Source organism: Simochromis diagramma, unplaced genomic scaffold, assembly GCF_900408965.1.
Source record: "Simochromis diagramma unplaced genomic scaffold, fSimDia1.1 OVJJ01000486.1, whole genome shotgun sequence".
Classification (NCBI taxonomy): domain Eukaryota; kingdom Metazoa; phylum Chordata; class Actinopteri; order Cichliformes; family Cichlidae; genus Simochromis; species Simochromis diagramma.
Genome location: NW_024387047.1, coordinates 4,247,501 through 4,267,513, shown reverse-complemented (window position 1 = coordinate 4,267,513; position 20,013 = coordinate 4,247,501). Strand labels below are relative to the sequence as shown.

The window sequence follows — 20,013 nt, the reverse complement described above, 5'->3', positions numbered from 1 at the left end:
TGTACAGTTCATCGTGTTTCACCCCACTCTCTGACTTTGCCTCAAACACTTTATTCAGATGTGGACAGCATATTGCTTCAAGTATAATCCATTGGTTTAAAAAAAAATAAATAAATTAATTAATATTATATATATATATATATATATAAAAAACATCGCAGAATAGCTTAAGAAACAAAACACCAGTACCTTAAGGAAATTCTTCAGTGCGTCTTCAACTGTGGCGCTTGGTGGTTCTCCAAACAGAGTTGAAGCAACTTTCCTCTCAATCCACGATAACTGAGACACCTGAAAACAAACATCACCAATCAGAAGAAAATTGGCCACCTTGGCTTAACATTAATGGATGAGAGGGGTAATGCTACAGTCAAAGGCATCAAGTCAGTGATGAAATAGTAACAAGTTGGAGTCAGTCTAATTTCAGTTTGCAGCTGAATTGGTTGAATTAATCTTTACATGTAATCTGTTTACGACATGACGATTAAATGTGATAAAATGGCAAATCTTTGCCACTATTCTAACAACTCATCTGCATAATGTCTCTTTGCAATAGGGGACTGAACTCTTGTTGCCAGCATGTTGTATTCTAGTTATATTTCTATGTAAAAGCAGGGTTTCTGTGGGCCGCTCTTATTTTGCAGCGATTGTGTCACTATTTGTGGATGAATTTCTGAAGTTCTGTTTCATACCTATCAGGTTCCGACTATACTCTGAATGTACAGTGATGGAAAAAGTATTTTCGCCTTTGTGATTTCTTATTTTCTTCCACATTTTCACACTTAAATGTTTCAGCTCATCTATCTTTGTCTGATTCTAAAAATTTAATGTGAAAATCTTCGCAAGAAATGCAAAAAACTTCCATCCAGTTTTGACTCGTGTGACTGAGCCATAAAAAGCAGTGCATCACCGCCCCTTGTAACTGATATTTAAAAGCCTATTTTCTGACAGTGAATGAAAATTAAAGAACTGTTGTGAATAACCAAGACAATTAAACTTTCACAAACTTTCACACATCCTCTGACTTTTGACATAAAAAACAAACAAATAAACCCCCCAAAGAATTAGGTGTAGGTACAAACTTCTAAAGAACACTTAGTAATATACGTATATATGTATACATGTGAGCCAATATTTATAACTTTGACCCTATGTGGATCATAGAAATCTAGAATAAAGTCAAACTTGCGCACACAATTCTTAATTTTTAGAGTTATTAAAGACGAATGTTGTACAATCTAGAGAAAGAACAGTTCTAAGAAATCATTAAAAGCCCAAAATGACCCTGACATTCATGCCAGTGATGATTGTATGTAAACGTATGACCACAGCTGTATTGCTGCCATCTCTTGAGCTGTTTAGGTAATGTTGATGTTCAGTATGTGACATCCAAAACACCCTGGATAATGTATAAAACAGCAGCATCTCAGACCAAAACAAATGGTCTCATTTGACTCTGATATACACAACATGTAATAGAAATGACATCTCTGAACAAATATGAAGAAATGTAACAGTTAAAACATAGATTAAAATAATCTGCACCCATTTACCAGCAGGACTGGTTACATATCATTTTTCAGAACTCTTACAGCCAACTTCCTGTTATTTTACTAGTATTTCCATGACAACGGGAACCCCCGTCCACTTCTGCTCTGCTACTGACACCTTTTGCAGAAGAATGTCACCAGCCAGCAGCAGCTTGAGCCTCACACAGTCATCAGAGCCGTATCTAACTCCAGGTGTAGAATTGCTCTGGCAACATCAGGAAATTTCAAACAGAGATGCTGGCTGAATGTGAACAGTAGGTCATTGTTTAACATGAATGCCCCGTAGACAGCCCGTAAAATACAACCCCTGAAAATATCAGGTGTTATGAGCAGCTCATAAAACAACAGGAACCGTCAAAAGCAGAACGTCTGGAAATTTCGATCTAAACAACAGCAATTCATCATGTTACGTGAGTTTCTGAAAAGACTAGACAGTTACAGAAACAATCACGTGCTGCATCCCAAATGACTGCAGCTACTGAGCGAACACGAGCCAAACAGAAACAGGATGAAATTATCTCCCTGGTACAATCTGATTTAAAGCTAACAATGGATGGTGTTAACCTCCCATAGCGCTCTCTGTGAATATCGCAGAGGGAAAAACAAACCTTGAGGAAACCTAAACAGTGGAAATGAATGAGGGGAAACCGTGGGTGGGTTAGCATAGGGAGGTGGGAGGTCACGCAGACACGCTAGCCTTCATAAATGTACATCATGTTGAGCAGAGATAGAGATGTGCTGTACTGGTCACATACAGCGTAGCACCAGCGGCCCAGAAGGTAGTAGGACAGCGGGTCCTGCGGCTTCAGCTCAATGGCTTTATCCAGATGATCCTGAGAAGAGAAGCAGACAGACAGAGAGAAGATTTTCACTGTTGATTCATAGCACAGCTGCACCGCCTTCTGTTCTGACCTGATCTGTCCTGCTTCACCAACCCACAAGTATTTCACAAACACCTCTCACTCACGCGATCTAGTCGAGCTACCGCACACTCCTGGCTGTCACGCACCCTCCCTCGTTCTTTCCATTCTTCTTCTGTTTTTTTTTTTTTAATATCTTCCCTCTCCAGGGCTCTATCTCTCGCTTTCACCTGTCAAAGAGTTTTGAGGGCAAACAGTGTTTGCTAGAGGCTGCTGACAGAAGATAAAATGCTACGTGCTGCTATTCCACACTCTGATGCAACTTAATGACTGTAGGAGGGTCTTATTGGCTTAAACTGTGAAAATGACCATTCCTCTTTAGCCTAAGCACATATAGATGTATAATGCATTGTTTGCATTATATTATTATTTGACCATTCCAAGAATTTGCAAGGTCAAAACTAGCTCTCCGTTCACATGCCTTACCTTAAAGACGTATCCGTTCTTTATCTTGTTTTGGATGGTGTCATATTCGGCCATAATTCCACACATGATGGCATACCTGTGGGGAGACACTGCTATTAGAGGTTCAGGCCATCCTACTCTTAAACAAGCTATGTGAAGAAACACCCCAAATAACCCTAAACAAACAAATCGCACCAAACAGAAAATTAATATTTAATGTTTTCAAGCCTGTATGATATCATAAAGGGTTCAAGGAACTGAAGTTGCAGGAACCGTATTGGCAATTCTTCTAACCCTTCTGCTTATTTATTATTTGGCACCAAATTTGTTGTGTGCAATAAAAACCTTTGAGTTCTGGAAACATGAAAGTTCATGAAGTGCTTCCAGGTCATCCAACACTCAGACCCAAAAACTTGAGGTGGTGCTGAAATAAGTTTTACAATTACATTCTACCCTTATAAATATATAAATGGAATGAAAACAGCCAGATCCTAGGATCCAAACTGCATATTTTTATTAATTATATTCTGTATTTGTTTTTATTGCATAAACCATCCATGCAACTGGGACATTTGTCACACCACTGTGCTATAACACTGCAACTTGAGCCTTGGCTCTCTGTGCTTGGTGCTTCTTCAGGCATAGTACAAGTTTCTAAACAACAGAGGGGCCATGACTAAATTCAGGTGTAAAATGTAGTTATTGTTGTAAAGGTTGTGTGGTTTATTTGCAGCAAAACTCAGTTTCTATCTATATTTTTTTACCAGATTGAAAGGAAACTAGCCTTAAAAGGAAAACCTAACCTCTAACATCTTTAGCTTTTCACACAATTTGGATTTTAAGCAAAACAACGGCAGCATCAGGCATTCTCGGTTCCCCGGTTCTGACAAAACAGAAGTTAAACAATGATATTTTGCAGGGGGCGGTGAGAAGCACAGAGATGGTCAGCAGCACCTCACAGTCACACCACCTTTTCTTTGGGTCACTAACAACCAAAGGGCCTCCAAAAAACCCACCATACTCAGTGGTCTGTGGAAAGACTCCTCATTAGACAGCACCAGCAAAGATAAGCTGCTCCACCTTATTCCCCCGCTCTCTAATTAATACGCTGGCCTTGGACCAGTGGGCAGGTGGAAGCGAAACAAAGGGCGATTTCAGCTCTGGGATCTGTAAGTCAGCATGACGCCGAGGGTTTGGAGAGGAGAGGAGTGAGCTGATCAAAGCCTTTTCACTGCACGGCTGCTTTAATCCTGCTGGTACTCTGTCAAACACCACCGAGCAACATAAACACCTTGTTATATGAAGGATCAGTGTGTGCAAAGGTCATCTGACAGCGTCGCCTGACACGGTGGCGGTGATGGGAGATGGAATCTACAACTGTACGTGTGTACTACGGTGTCTGGTATGTGTGAGTAGATTTTTTTTAGCACAGTATAATGAAATGATGGGGTCTATGAAGTAAACTGCAGAGTATACTACACGATTAGCAGGTAATTACTAAATTAAGATCATGACGGCAGAAAGATTAATCTTATGAGCAAACGAGGAGATTTCATTCAGCTGAGAATGTTCCAACTATTATCTGATCGGTATCTGATGAAAATAAATTCACAATCATTGTGGTTATGGTTGGATGAAACATCATAAAACATGAATCTTCACACGAACTACTCACACTTACTGGAAAGTTGTCAGAGATGAGACACGCGTTAATCTCATCACTTTTAAATGCTTTAAATTGGCCAAACACGGGCAGATGTAACTTTAAACAAAAAAGACGTGTTTATTTTTCTTAAGTGGAGCAGGGTGTGCCCATGCGCCCAGTGGTTGGCGCTTGATGAGTGGAGCGCTCTACAACATCAGAGGAGCAGAGATGCTATCTGTCTACAGTTGTGCTGCCTGGCTTCCAATGAAAACACACAGCTGGATGTAAATGCTTTGAGCAAATCTTTGACTGGCAACTAAATATCTGCAGATAGGAAACCAAGCCACGACACAGTTGGTTTGCACGTGACCGTTTCACTTAAAAAAAAAAAAAGTAAATTAGTAGTTAAAAGCTGCTCACAGTATTTAATGGTTCACTGTTAGCAAAGAGTTAAAGCAAAAGTTTTTCGTTGGACATTGGCTGCTTTTATAGTCACTTCCAGTCCGCTCTTTATAACTGACCATTTTTTTTCTCCCTTGCTTCTTAAGATGCTCAACGGTGACCTATGAATCGTTCAGGCACAAAAAAAAGGAATAACCCAGTGTTGAGTCTACAGATAACAGACAACTTAGCAAAGAACAATTTTAAATTGCATCTTTAGGCACTTTGTTTCTACCATCCTGTTGCAAAAACACTTAATTTGTTCCAATTTCTTTAGCTGATCATCTATAAAAATGTTTGACAGGCTTAGGATATTTATTTTACACCATTAAGATGATTCTCAAAGGGGTATTACCTGAAAACTAAACAGTAACTCAAAGCCATGTCCTTAAGAACTGGGAGACACTGACACAGGGCCTGAGAGAGCCATCTGGCCCTTCATTTTATCCATCTACTGTTGACTGAAGCCGTATCAATAAAGGTCTCACAAGAGAAGCAGTGTTCAAAGAGTGATTCTTAAGGAAAGGAAACACGGAGCAAAGGTTGAACGATGGTTAATCAAACAATAACTTGTCTTAAAATCAGTTGCAACATGTTTTATGGAGTGATGAATCCAAATATGAAGTTTTTGGTTCAAATTGTAACCAGAATAGATTGAGATGGTCAGTGGAGACGTACAACAGTGAGTGTCTACAGCTCGAAAACATGGTGGAGGCTCTGGCATGGACTACATTATTGACAAATTTTCATGCACAATGATTGCTTAATTTTCCACATGACAATGATCCCAAACAGAACAAAAAGGCAACCAACAAGACAGAGCTTTGAATGTCCTGTAAGAAATATGGAGTACTATTCCTGAAAACTACTTGACGTACTGAAAAATAAAGGTGTGTGTGCTATGTGTGTAGATTGTTCCTGTATAAAATGTCTCAAATCTCTTGAATGGATTAAATAAATTCAACAATTTGATATTTTTTGTAACTTTATAAATAGAATGTCATTGCTTCAGCGCGTCAACATGAGGATTAGCCGTTTTGGTGTTTGTTACCCAATCTCTGTAAATTAAATTCTGCTGTGATTAAACTATAAAGCAATGTTTTGACATTGTGGCAGCAATTTTTGAAATACTTTTAGACAATAATAATTAACCATGAAAATCTATCTACAAATACGTACATCAAAAAGTCCAATGGGCTCTAATGACATACATGCATTATGTACGTGTTGCAATATGCTGATGTGATTAAATGCAATAAATCTAAACAGTAACAACACGAGGAGACCAAATACAACCAAAGAAGAGCAACTAAGATCAATTATTTCCCAGGTGACAGCTGTGGGAAAGATTGCCCAACATTCAGATTACTGCAAAGACATATTTTAGCCTCCCACTCAGTGATTAACACCAACATTCAGCATGGAGCAATTCAAGCAGTGTTTACTAACACATGTTCCCCAAGAAAAGATTTGGTAGAGTAGCTAATTATTGGACCATTATTGGACCAGCAGCTGGACTGTGGGACGTAAGCAGATGTCTGTCTGGGTTAGAATCTGCAAACACCATACAGGAGATCAAGTGTGGCATTTTGGGGTTTATTGTCACTCTGTGAAAACAGGATTGAAATGCACCAGATCCTCAGTGGAGTGTGGGCAGAGGGTAAGTGGAGGGAGTGTATGAGGAAATTAGATGCGAAGGTGTACAAAGGTGCGTTTGCCCTCAGGGTCTACCTGCTGTTGTTTATCCTTTCATTTTTACTGATAGTTGAAATTCTATCTCATATTTGAGTCTCTAAGGCAAGAAAAGAAAAAGGAATCAGGAAAGAGTACAATAACAGGAGGACAGAGCTCTTAATTGTGCAAGGTCAGCCCATGTTGTTAACAGACTCAATATCACCGACTATACTTGGCAAAAAGCCCCAAGTCTCAGCTGCATGGAAGAAGCAGCAGATTGACTTTCACATCCAAACACACAGAGCTCATTGAACTTTACACCATCAGGCACCTGTTCAGACTAAAAGCTGTACAGAAACAGGAGGAGAAACTTGAGGAATTTCGGCTAACCTGTGTGAGAGTATGCGAGTTTGCTCAAGACAAAATTAGTTGATTTTGTTTTTCTATGTGTGGGAGACGGAATTCATGGCACGATAAGTGTTCCAACGGTGTAGAAAGAGGTGTGAAGTTTAAGCAGACACAGGCTTTCCAAGGCTGCTGGGAACACAGCACAGTGCTGCCACCAATTATGAGGCACGTGTTTAAAATTAGGGTTGTCATTGCAAAGTTCAAAGTTACTCCATCCTCCTGTCCTCCTCTGTCTCCCTGCTTAATCCGTGGGTCTTTGTATCATCAGTGAGGCTCTAAAGTCGGGGATTTACTTTGGATCAATGAAAATGCACCTATATACAAAGCCAGAGATACAAGAATGCCATCACGCCTCCCGTCAGTCAGATTACACAAACCGGCCTCCACGCTCAATGTCCCCAAAGCCCCACACGTATGCGTATGCATTCATCTAATGTCATACACGTGGTCAATACATTAGCCCTGTAAATAGACACCATAGCTATAGACTGAGTGCTTTTGAAAACTGAAACCTGGGAGAGGAGAAATTGAAGTATTAAGAGTTGACATGGACATAAAATTTATTTTAACAGCTCACAGTGCGGAGTACACTGGTAGTATGCAGGGGTAGAGGTGCTCTTTGAATAAGTTAAGTGCCTCTATACACATCCAACTTCAAAAGAGTCCTTATTCACCTTCTACTCAAAAAGACTGCATGACATAGTGGGAAAGTATGTGTAATCTCTCCTAAGGTGACCACTGTTACCTCATCACTTAAAGCCTTAAACAACCATAAAACCCCAGAGAGGATGTGTTTTGTTCTTGTATGAGGTCCTACTGTCTCCAAACTTTGGTTAGTTATTATTTTTTAACAATAGTTTTAAATAAGGAAGTCATTTTTTTTGCTTTTAGTATAATCCTTGTTTTTGATGGAGGTGTAATGATGACGTCAACATCAACGTTATCAAACGTAGACACAAAAAGAGGTTTCTTGATTTCTTTTTTTAAAAACAGAATGTTGTTTCTTAATTTTTTAACAATATTATTCAATTCATTCCAATTTTATTTATATTGTGCCAAATCACAACAACAGTTGCCTCAAGGTGCTTTTAGAGTATAGCTACTATAGTAAGGTCATAACTTTAGCATTAACTTTATTCTACATAACCACATGTAAACATACACACAATGAAGACCCTTTGATCTATAACTTGTTACCGGCATATTCCTAACTACATTTGCTTATATACCAATATTTGCTAGCAATTTGCGAGCAACAGATATGGTTGATACACTGGTCATTCGTCATTTCATTACTGTCAGTCTCACTGCTTTAAAAAAATGAAAACAAAACAGAAACACAAAACAGTGCTTCACTGAAACTGTGAACCAAGCTGAAACAGAAAACTAAGAGTTCAGTAAAGTCTTTCTAGTATTTCTGCAGAATGTGTCATCTCTCTTAACTCTTGGCACAATCAGTCAACGCATCATTAAAAGGCAGACCAAGCTTCCAGGTTAGATTCACTTGTCATGCCGTTTGCACCAGGTAACAAAAATCGGGAGTTTCCCTAGAAGAAGAAGAAATACTGAAGCATGCCAGCAGGTGTGACATCATTTAAGGTGGGTGACACTGACAACAGTAAGGATTTGCTTACCTCATTACTTGAAACTTTAAACATAACACAGCAAATTGTAATTTTTTTGCGTTAGATCTATTTTGATCTGGTATCATTCAGAGTATACAGTATTGGCTGGGCGTAATGAATGAAGTAACATAACGGGTGGGGTCCTATAAGGAGTAGTTCTGACTATGGCAGTCCAAACATTTCAAAAGCTTGACCAAAAAAGACAACACCCATCTGTTGAAGATGAACAACCAGAAGATACTGCTTATTGTCCACGTGTTAGCTGTGTAATGGATTCAGAATGTGTCCAAGTCTTGGTCATGATGGCGACAAGTGCTGAAAAGTAAAAGGCTTGGAAGATTTTTTTGGCAAAAAATATTCAGTTATGTTTTTAAATAGTTTGAATTTGAATATACAAATATTTAACTTGAGCATCTTGACATTTTCACTAAATTCTCACAAGAATCCAATAGAAATTTGCAGCAACATTTACTTTGCATTTACGTTGGAGAATTCTCCTCACGTTGCCGTGCGTACTTTATCTGAAAGGTAAGAATGTCAAATCTTGTCATAAGAAATTGTTTTCCTCCAAGTGACAGTGGATATTTTCTAAGGCTTTGATGCAAGTGAGAAAGGCTACTTTAGTGTCCATTAAACCTTGATCACGTTTCTCAAAATAATGTCCTTTAATGACCTTGTAGTACCATATCACCCTATTAGAGCACTTCGCTCTCGCTCTGCAGGCCTACTTGTTGTTCCCAGAGTATTTAAAAGTAGAATGGGAGGGAGAGCCTTCAGTTTTCAGGCCCCTCTTCTGTGGAAACAGCTTCCAGTTTGGATTCGGGAGACAGACACTATCTTTACTTTTAAGATTAAGCTTCAAACTTACCTTTCTGCTAAAGCATATAGTTAGGGAGGATCCAGTTGACCCTGAATCCTCCCTTAGTTATGCTGCAAAAAGCGTAGGCTGCTGGGGGATTCCCATGATGCACTGAGTTTTTCCTTTCCAGTCATCTTTCTCACTCACTATGTGTTAATAGACCTCTCTGCATTGAATCATATCTGTTATTAATCTCTGTCTCTCTTCCACAGCATGTCTTTATCCTGTCTTCCTTCTCTCACCCCAACCGGTCGCAGCAGGTGGCCCCGCCCCTCCCTGAGCCTGGTTCTGCTGGAGGTTTCTTCCTGTTAAAAGGGAGTTTTTCCTTCCCACTGTCGCCAAAGTGCTTGACAATAGGGGGTCATACCATTGTTGGGTTTTTCCACTGTATGTATTATTGTAGGATCTACTGTACAATATAAAGCACCTTGAGGTGACTGTTGTTGTGATTTGGTGCTGTATAAATAAAATTGAATTGGAATTGAATTATATCATGAGCAGTAAAAGATACAGTAAAGGTAACAAAATTGTTTATGTTGTCCGTTTTTGAATTATCTTCAAGTTCCCTACAATAAATGTTATGTAGTAAAGAATACTAGGGATTCAAAACATTTTCTTCCATGATCCAAACTTAATTTCCTGATGGAGAAATCATGTCATTTAGAACTGCTGTCAAGGGGAAAGGCAAAGTCCTTCGAAGTAAACTAGACAGTTGACTAGTTATTCATTTCAGTGAGCCACTGGCTCGATGTTTCGGTTAGACTTTTGAATCATTTTACCACTTAGAGTAGACCAAGCAATTTGTCCCTTTCTAATCATGATGCCCTATTACACTACCTGGAATACTGTTGGCTGCAATAGACACACCCCACCGTGAAGCATATTTGGCCTAGAAAAGCCAGGGTAGGTGCACCTTTGACAGAGTATTTAGAGACATACTTTATGTGATATGCCATGCAAACTGCAGATACAACAAAGCAGGTTTGTTTAGACAGTCCCCCTCACCCAACCTGCTCGACTGTCACTCATAGATGCAAGGGTGACAGGAGTTTACTGGCAGCCATTTATAAATCCACTGCAATTTCAATAACGATTTGGGCTTTCAATTTTCAGTTGTGCCTACACCGTTTATCACTTTTACATCTTTGACTTCCAGGTAAATCGCAATCAATCAATTTAAACACCTTAAATGAGGTCACACGGCAGAAAAAGGTCCAAAAAGACATTCTTTCACTGGTATGTAAAGTCTATAAGTAGTTTCAGTGGCTGAGCAGAAACTGACTGGCAGCCTGTTTAATCAACATCTGTGAAACTGTGACAAGCTGAACAGCATTCAGGAAAACAGGTGACAAGTTTTCTCACGGCATCAGTACACTAAGTAAACAGTTACCTCAGACATAAACTTCCTTGCAACACTGCCTGGCACCGTCCCCACTCCCTGCCTCCTCCCTTCCCAAAGTGCAGCTTTACCTACTTTGCTCTGTCCGTTCAACTTAGATGCTGTTTATGCTCGGTTTAAGAATCTTACAAATTCCATCAGTGGATACAGGATTAAGAATTAAGGTTTTTTCTTTTTTCAAAGCCGTTCCTCTTAATTAGCTAAACAAACACAGCCTTCTTTTTCACCTGCTGTCTCGAGTGCTGCGGTATGTGCATGAGCTAATGCTAATTATTCCCTAACGAACAGAACAAATAGGACTTCTGGTGCAAGCGGGCAGTTTTCTGTGAGAGAACTTTGTGTGCCTATACATAAAGTAACCACATAATCTCAACTACACTGGACACTCATTTATGAAATGCAAGTACCAGTAAACACTTTAAATTGGAAACGTTTTTTAGAATGGCCTCCATTAAGGACGAGTTTAAAAAAAAAAAAAAAAAGCTAGATAAATGTGCTCGCATTTTATTGGAGCTGTGCACGCGTGTGTTCTGAAGAAATCATAACTGTATCTAGTGCAATTTTCATCTCTCCGTTTCAGCCACAGATTCCATCAGTCAAGTTTTGACATGAGCAGTGTTTCAGATGAGGAATGCATTGGGGCCTGCACAAATACAAACGGGATGCACGCCATCAGGCCCACTATGCAGAGCTAATTAAAAGCAAGGGGATTTTTGCTTGAGTCACAGACTGACTGGGGTGGTGTACAAGTGGAGAGGAGGTATTCCTGATATCCTTTCCTTTAATTTGTCCGGGAATAATCTGTGACTGCCACTTACACTAAGGACCACAGAGGACAAATAATAGTCATTTTGTCTGTTAGCGTCAGATTCAACAAAGGTATCATTAAATTATGCTGATGTTTTGTGACAAGAACATGTAAAATGAAAATAAATGCCTTGGAGCGACCTGTTCAGCAGCACATCCCTAAGCGCTGAATACGTACGGCTACAAACAATGCATGTACAACTTGCACTGCTGTGAAGCAACTAACAACCTGCAGAAAAAGTTAACTGTTGCAACTTCTGCAGACACGAGTTACTCCACTATAACCGTCAGTCGAACTGAGCCAAGCTTGTGCTTACATTCCTAAATTGGATGAGATGCTATCAGGTGGATGAGGGGCTGATCCGAAGGAAGGAGATGTTTGAGATGTAAGCTACTACTATCTGACAAGCATGCATGCTTTCAAAGGATGCGGCAGTGCTCTGCTGAAGGACACCATTTCACTCGTATTTTACATATTGCAGGGCTTTCTGGTTGGGTGTAAAGCATAAACCAACAAATTCATATTTAAATTGCTTTTTTCATTTACCCGTGTGAGTTTTCTCTTTTCTTGTTCAAGCTGCATTTAGTAGGCTACCCAAAGGAAATGCCTGAGTCAGACGTTCATCTATTCAAACACAGAGGAACAGGCGCTCCAGGGTAACAAGTCACTCAACCCTACTGACACCTCTAATCTGGGGAAAGTACCTGCATTTGTGCTTTCATTTGGTCTCATAGCATTTAACTTAAAAATTAGCTGGATTAGAAATCTGCATAACATTGATTCTCACATAATGGGACTTCTCTCATATTCAGGCTAAGCCTCATCTCAGACATCTTTCATTGCGAAAATCAGAAAGAGTTTATTGAACAGAAGAAAGTTGCATTTAAATGATAACAAGCATAAGGAAACGGCTCAGACCTACCACTGATGACTTTCAGCACATGTAGGATTTAAGCTCACTGCTTCCTCGCCAACTTTCTTCCCTGAGAGGAAAGAGAAAAAGACAGATAAACGGATAATGATCCTCTGCTGAAACATAAATCTGACACACACTCTGCAACCTGGACATTCTTGTTCTACGGGACGAAAGAACAGAGACTGGATTAGTACAATCAAGGGGTGTGTTGACTAAGAAAGCACAACAGGATACACATAAATCAAGAAGCATCAATGGGCACTGGATTAAAGCAATAAAACAGAAGTTACATCAAATGCAATCCAGGAAGACAGCTCAGTTTTTAATCCTTCATCACTTAGTGGAATGCGTTTCATTTTGTCCGCTCTATTAATATCTAAAAGAATGTTAAACATGATGCTTTGCTACTTTAAAATTTCAAGGCTTTCACACGTTCAAATGCTTTGAGACAGGTGCCTTAGCAGGAAGCACCTGGCTGGCTCTGATTAGAGGTACAATGATGAGAAAGGATTACAGAGAAACAGGTCAGTCCAGTATGAAAACGAAAACAAACAAAAAAAACAAAAAAAACAAAACAGCCTCTGTTTGGAAAAATAAAACCCACTGTGGTCAAATGTAAACGATTAAGAATAAAGCAAATTAGGTCAAAGAACAAAGTGTTTGTTATCATTAAGTTAATATGAAAGTATCTTCTTTTTTGAGCGTATTACCTATGTACACAGGACAAAGATGGCAACATAAAAGGACAATTTTCTGAAGTTAACTTCAGACACAAGTATTGTAAATGCTGCTAGGGTCACCTAATCTTTTTAACACTTAAAGTAGCTCACAGGAGACATTTTGTTGTTACATTTTTTTAATTTATAGATAAAAATACACAAATGTCAGTTTTCATCTGGAACAGTCCAATCGTCAATTGAAAAACTGTCTTTGTTTCATTTAAGTGTACAGTACCATTAGCTCCACTGAGCCTACACTCACCTGCCACCTCATGGATTACACCTTGCTAGTATTGTTGCTTTGTGGCACAGATTCAACAAGATGCTAGAAACATTCCTCACATTTTAGTCCACAGTGACACAGCACTATCATACACGATGACGTGAATCTGCTGTTCCAGGAAATCCCACAGCCGCTCTAATGGACTGAGCTCTGGTTACAGTGGAGGGTATTTTGAAGTCAGTGAACTCTGCCACATTAGAGAAACCACTAACATCACTGAGATGACACGTTATCCTGCTGAAAGCAGCCATCAGAAGATGCACTTTGGTCATGATGGGATGGACACGGCCAACAACAATACTCAGATAGGTTGTTGCATCACACCACCGCCAACTGCCTGAACCTTTGATACAAGGCAGGATGGATCCAAGATTTTAATGCTGCTGACACCAAATTCTGACACAGCCAATCATTTTGTCAATCTTCTACTGTGTAGTTCTGGTGAGCCTCTGTGAACTGTAGCCTGACCATTCTCTGTTTTCAGACCTAAAGATGGCTGTGTGGAACAATCCCAGTAGATCAGCAGTTTCTGAAATACTCCGACCAGCCTGTGCTACAACAACGACTACACCACATTCAAAATCACCTTCAGTACTCATTCTGATGCTGAGTTTAAACTTCAACAGGTTGTCTTGATCATGTCTACATTACTAAATGCACTAAGTTACTGATTACCTGATTAGATATCCATGTTAATGGGCATCTGTACAGATGTACCTAAAAGCAGCCATTGAGTTTATTATAATTAGTACCTAGACTTGTTGTAATTAAAAAGATGAGGTACTAGACACCGATGTTTGGGGGTTTACCTTGAACAGAAATTAGAGTAAATGACTAGAATATAACACTATACAAGGATCTTTGCACTGGTCATGGCAGAAGTTCCCAAAACTGTGAAAATAAGTTTTCTGTCCTGATTGTTGCTATTTGTAGGGGATGGCTGGATCAATAGATTACATCTATTTTACATTACAATATAGAGTGCCTCGAGAGGAATATTGTTGTGACTCAGTGCTGTTTAAAGAACTGAATTTTTCTAGAAGTGTTGCGTAATTAACTTAAGCAATATGCTATTATACTGAAGATACATGAACGTGTTGCATCCAAGCTAGTATGACAGATAAATAACAATCCAGGGCTATGTTTGGTCCAAGCTTGCCAAGCACTCCTGCCAATTCCCTGACATTGCTTAAAACCACATTTGGATTTGGGTATTCCAGATGAGACACTGACTTTTGAGGGTTGGCCAGTGTAACAGTCGGATTTATTATAAGATAACATCTCATATCCAGCGTAGAATGCTAGTCAAACGAGGCATGAAACAAGTTTTAGTAAATTACCAGTCTCTGCGTAGGTCTTCTTCTCCTCCAGAGTCAAGCTGATGTCATGGACGTCACAGTAAGCTCGGGTTAGCCGCCAAAGAAATGTCGAGTTTTGTCCAAACTAGAGAAGTACATGAAAGTACACAACTCCATCACACTGTTTTGTATTTATTATGGAGACAAACACGAATTAATGAAATGTATATGCACCTCTTCTCTTTGTTCCAAAAGGATATTAAGACTTTCCCGTTTGTCAGACTCACAGCCCTGATGCAAACTGTCAATCTGCTCAATGAGGAGAGACAACTTGTCCACAGGATGCTCTTGATCCCTCTCTTCTGCATCACTTAGCTCATCCTCCTCTGAGTCTGTCAGCGCAGTCATGTACCTGTAAGTACAAACAAATGGCAAAAGAATGAGGTGCAGCTTCATTTTGCTGTCAGCATGTGCAATTAAACGTTACTGATGTGGATTAGAAAGCTGTGCTGAACGCGTACATGCGGACCACACCGTCTCCATCCTGCTATCAGCAAAGTGCATACGCTGACCTCAAGAAGAATTAATAAACCGCCCTACATGTGAGGTGAACTCACCCCAGCTGAGGAGCTTTTCAGATCAATCAAAATCCTGTCATCATGAGAATTTTTACAAGCCACTCTGTGCCACATGCTGATTATAAAGAAGCCCTATTCACTGCCTGTTTATGCACAAAAAAAAAAAAAAAGGCACCAGGTTTGTTTATATAAGTTGGTCTGTTAATTGTTTAAAAATACTAGCTCTTAAGGAATTCCTAAAGTCTAACTTTAGTTACCTGAAGGCTTTTTCACAAACACAAGGAGACTTGTTTAGCACTGTGAGGCACGCAATGCCTGTGTTAGAAGTTTTATGGTGCCCTTTCAATGGCTGCACACGCACACTGACTCCCTAAGCTAACACTTAAGTAGCAATGGCAGAAAAAAAATACCCATATTAAAAAGGCAGGTGAAAATGAAAGACAGACAAAGGTAAAAAATATGAAAGGCTTCTATTAAGTGTTGGCAGTGGCTGCATGTGCGTCATTGGTGGTTAAGAGAATGTTTTGGGCTGTGAGCCATGGTTCTGAAGGGATGTGTCGGAGCGGGCCTCAGACATAAACCCTGTGGACCCAACAGGTGCCTTGTGCCGCAGGGCTGCTTGCCAGCTCCACCCCATAACACACACACACGCGCGCACGCACACACGCACACGCACACACACACGCGCGCGCGCGCACGCACACACACGCGCGCGCACACACGCGCGCGCACACACACGCGCGCGCACACACGCGCGCGCACACACGCGCGCGCACACACACAACCCTGAGTGCAGTGATTACAGGAGTAATATGAGGGCATTTGAACTGCAGAGATTTTCCTTAGCCAAGAAAGCAACTGTTGACGATAAAGTGCCACTACAGTAAAAGTCAAGTGCACAAATCGACTTATACACTGAAATTATGGGAGTTTTTCCCACTTTTCAATCAATTTTACTTCAATGAAAATGCTTTTTAACCCCTATCAATATTTTTATACAAACAGTTAAGTGCATGATAGTTTACACTGTAGGAAAGGTGACCAGCTACCGAGAAATATTATATTCCCAGGGATCCCAGAGGCTATGTTGTCGGGGGGCTTTTTCCCCGTGGTAGGCTCTCCCATGGCAAATTGCTCCTGGATGAGGGACCAGACAAAGAGTGATTCAAAAACCCCAATGAGTGAAAGATCTAGAGAACATCTCACCCTGCCCGGGATAGGGTTACTCGGGCCCTGCCCTCGAGACAGGTGGGGAAGGTGCCCAAGGGCAAGTGCCTGGGGATGGGTCTTAGTCTAAGACATACCAGGCAGGCACATCCCGAAATGAGGGACATGGGCCCACCCTGCAGTAGGCCCGCCACCCGCAGGAGGCGCTGTAGGAGTCCGGTGCAGTGTGTGCTGGGCGGGTGCAAACCCTGGTGGACTGATCCCCAGCTCGAACCCGAGCAGGGTTCTGTTTCTGGACTTCTGTGCAAAAGTTTGTCCACAACGAACACGATTTTGAAATAAGGACACTTAAGGCCACAGGTCGGTGACTGATTTTGTAATCGTATCATCAGATCTAAGGCCGTATGTTCTGGACACTTGGGTGAAGACAGGTGCCTAAATGTATAGTGAGGGTTACCTTCAACTCTTACCACCATTGACAGCATTCTGAGGGAGAATGGGGACATTGAGTCCGAATAGACCATGTTTAATACCTTAATTGCTGAAGTTTCTCCACTGAGCTGCAGCCACAAGGTGGTTGGTGTCTGTCTTGGTGGTAACCTTTGAACCAGATGGTGGGCACTGAGCCAGTTAAACAACTCCTTGGAGGCATCCACCCCAGGGGATGAAGTTTACCCTGAGTTCTTGAAAGCTCTGGATGTTGTAGGGCTATCTTGGTTGGCAGGAATGAGAATCAGCATCTCCAAGTCGGAGGCCATGGTCCTCAGCTGGAAAAGGGTGGAGTGCCTACTCCAGGTCAGGGACAAGTTACTGCCCCAAGTGAAGGAGTTTTTCCAATTCAATTTTCTTTATATAGCGCCAAATCACAACAACAGTCGCCTCAAGGCGCTTTATATTGTAAGGTTTACCCTACAATAATACATACAGTAGAGTTTAAGTATCTTGGGGTCCCACCAAGAGGAAGCCACAGGGCAGACCCAGTACATGTTGGAGAAATTATATCTCCCAGCAGGCCTCTGCGAACACCTTGGTGTTACCCTGGACAAGCTGGAGGAAGTGGCCATAGAGAGGGAGGTCTGGGCCCAGATAAGAGAAAGAAAGTGGATGGATGGACTATCACTTTTACCACTGTTATAAATTTGAGAACTGGATTGCATAAAGATTAATCATTTGCCATAATGTCTGGAATCTATGAGCAGGGTTTCTTTCCCTCGAGATGTCTTTAGGAGCGATCATGGCTCAAGAGTTGGCAGTTCGTCTTGTAATCGGAAGGTTGCCGGTTCGAGCCCCGGCTCCGACAGTCTTGGTCGTTGTGTCCTTGGGCAAGACACTTCACCCATTGCCTACTGGTGGTGGTCAGAGGGCCCGATGGCGCCAGTATCCGGCCTCTGCCAGTGCGCCCCAGGGCAGCTGTGGCTACAATGCAGCTTGCCATCACCAGTGTGTGAATGTGTGTGTGAATGGGTGGATGACTGAATGTAGTGTAAAGCGCTTTGGGGTCCATAGGGACTAAGTAATGTGCTATACAGGCCATTTACCATTTAACTTCAGATGCCCCCTCTGCCTTACTTTTTATCATTTGTGAGCGAAATGCATGCACTTGTAACGTGAGTTTTTGCAACAGTGAAAGACCTCTACATCAGAACAGTCTACGGGTGGAGGAGAAAATGAAAAAAACACAACTATACAGCAGTATCTATACAGGGACACCAAATGTTGATATTTTATTAAATACATTTAAATAACAGTCATTCAGTCAAATAGTCACAGCCTGACTTGAACTGACTGAAATAAATCTCAAGAGAGATTGATGAAAGTTTACAAATAATTGCTGTATAATTTATAAATGCAGACAGATTGCCAACATGTTGTCAGTCTAAATGAACACAACCTGAAGGGCGTCAACTCAGCTGGCTGCCAGCTGGATGCATCTGGTTATAGTCCTATAAAAGAGGACGGTTCCTTAGCACAAAATTAATAACTGAATGTGAATTTCTGTTAAATGTGAATTGCTCTCTATTTAGTTTATTGCTAAATGTGCTGATATTTATTCCTGAGAAAAAAAGCATGTCTTATTTTTTGAAATAAGACATGATATTGAAATAAACTGATTGTTTTTAGAACGGAGCATATTTTTCCCCATTTAGTGAATCTGGCTTTTCATGTGTTGCACATAACAAATATCCAAATATCTAAATAAATACATAATAATAAAAATAAAATCAGATATATGTATTAAAACTTGGGTCATTAGAAACATTAGCACAGTTTAAAACAAGGTTGCAAGAGTGTTTTCAGCAAGGGTAAATCTTATTGCTCCAAAGTCCAAATTTTTAACTACAGGATTGATTTTTATTTTTTTAGCATTAGTCAGGAGTTTAAATAACCGATTCATTGGCTTGTCACATTCAGCAGCTTAGCAGGAAACAGAGAAACTCTGTAACTGCAAAAGAAACCAGACTTTGCCTCATACATATTTTAATCTCCGTTTGTTTTTATACCATCATTTTGAGATAGTCTGCCAAAGCCTTGCTACAATCTCCCTCTGCGCACTAAACCCCAAAGTAAACCCTAATACCTGCAGGCGAAGCTCAAATCATTTATTGGCCAATACATTTCAGCTTAAAAAAATTTGAATGTGGGTGCTTTTGTGTTCTTACTTTTTTTTTTTGGTCTAGCTGCAACACAGCAAGCTGCACTAACTTTCACCAAAAAAAAAAAGCCTTGCATTTATCTTTAGCCTCACTGCACTAGTCATTCATTCTCTCATTCATTCATCCTTTTGTCTTTTTAATTCATTCAACAGCCCTTTTTCCCTCGCTCACTCCCTCTCGGGTGGAGAGACAGGCAGTGGCGTACTGAGTGATCAACGCATTCCTGTCACGCCATTCCACGGCTCATGAATCACTTGAGTTGAAAGAAAAAGAAGCTAAGGATCTATTTGTCTTACTGTGTGTTTATGTAATGTACATATGTTTGTACAGGAACCATTATTATGTTGGCGGTGTTACTAGCAGCGCACAGCTCTGAAAGAACAAATCTAAATATTGCCCCTACTTTTTCAACATCAGCCACGCACATAATATACAGAAAACCTCCTGTTACTTGCATGCAAATTAAGTTTGGGTTAGGGTGTGTGGAAAGGACCTCACAAACAAAGACAACAGTATTACAAAAGAGAGAGAGAAAGGGAGAGAGACCTTCTGTGACTATAATCATGGTGCAGATTAGTGAAAAACAATGACTGACTTCGATCATAATCTTTGACACCTCGGTATGACCCTGAAAATTGACCATTTGGTCAAAGCATTTAACAGATAA

General features: G+C 40.5%; 1 protein-coding gene across 4 annotated transcripts in view; it reads right to left on the bottom strand.

Moving 5' to 3' along the window:
- The window catches only part of LOC120741655 (regulator of microtubule dynamics protein 2), a 38,940-nt gene that overhangs the window by 4,917 nt on the left and 14,010 nt on the right, over nucleotides 1–20,013 (bottom strand). For all 4 annotated transcript variants that reach the window (XM_040044631.1, XM_040044633.1, XM_040044632.1 and 1 more), the window contains exons 3-8: nucleotides 15,182–15,359; nucleotides 14,990–15,092; nucleotides 12,654–12,714; nucleotides 2,894–2,969; nucleotides 2,303–2,380; nucleotides 190–288 (exon numbers count right to left, since the gene is read on the bottom strand). In XM_040044631.1, the coding sequence (XP_039900565.1) occupies nucleotides 190–288; nucleotides 2,303–2,380; nucleotides 2,894–2,969; nucleotides 12,654–12,714; nucleotides 14,990–15,092; nucleotides 15,182–15,359 (595 nt within the window). The remainder of the gene's footprint in view (nucleotides 1–189; nucleotides 289–2,302; nucleotides 2,381–2,893; nucleotides 2,970–12,653; nucleotides 12,715–14,989; nucleotides 15,093–15,181; nucleotides 15,360–20,013) is intronic.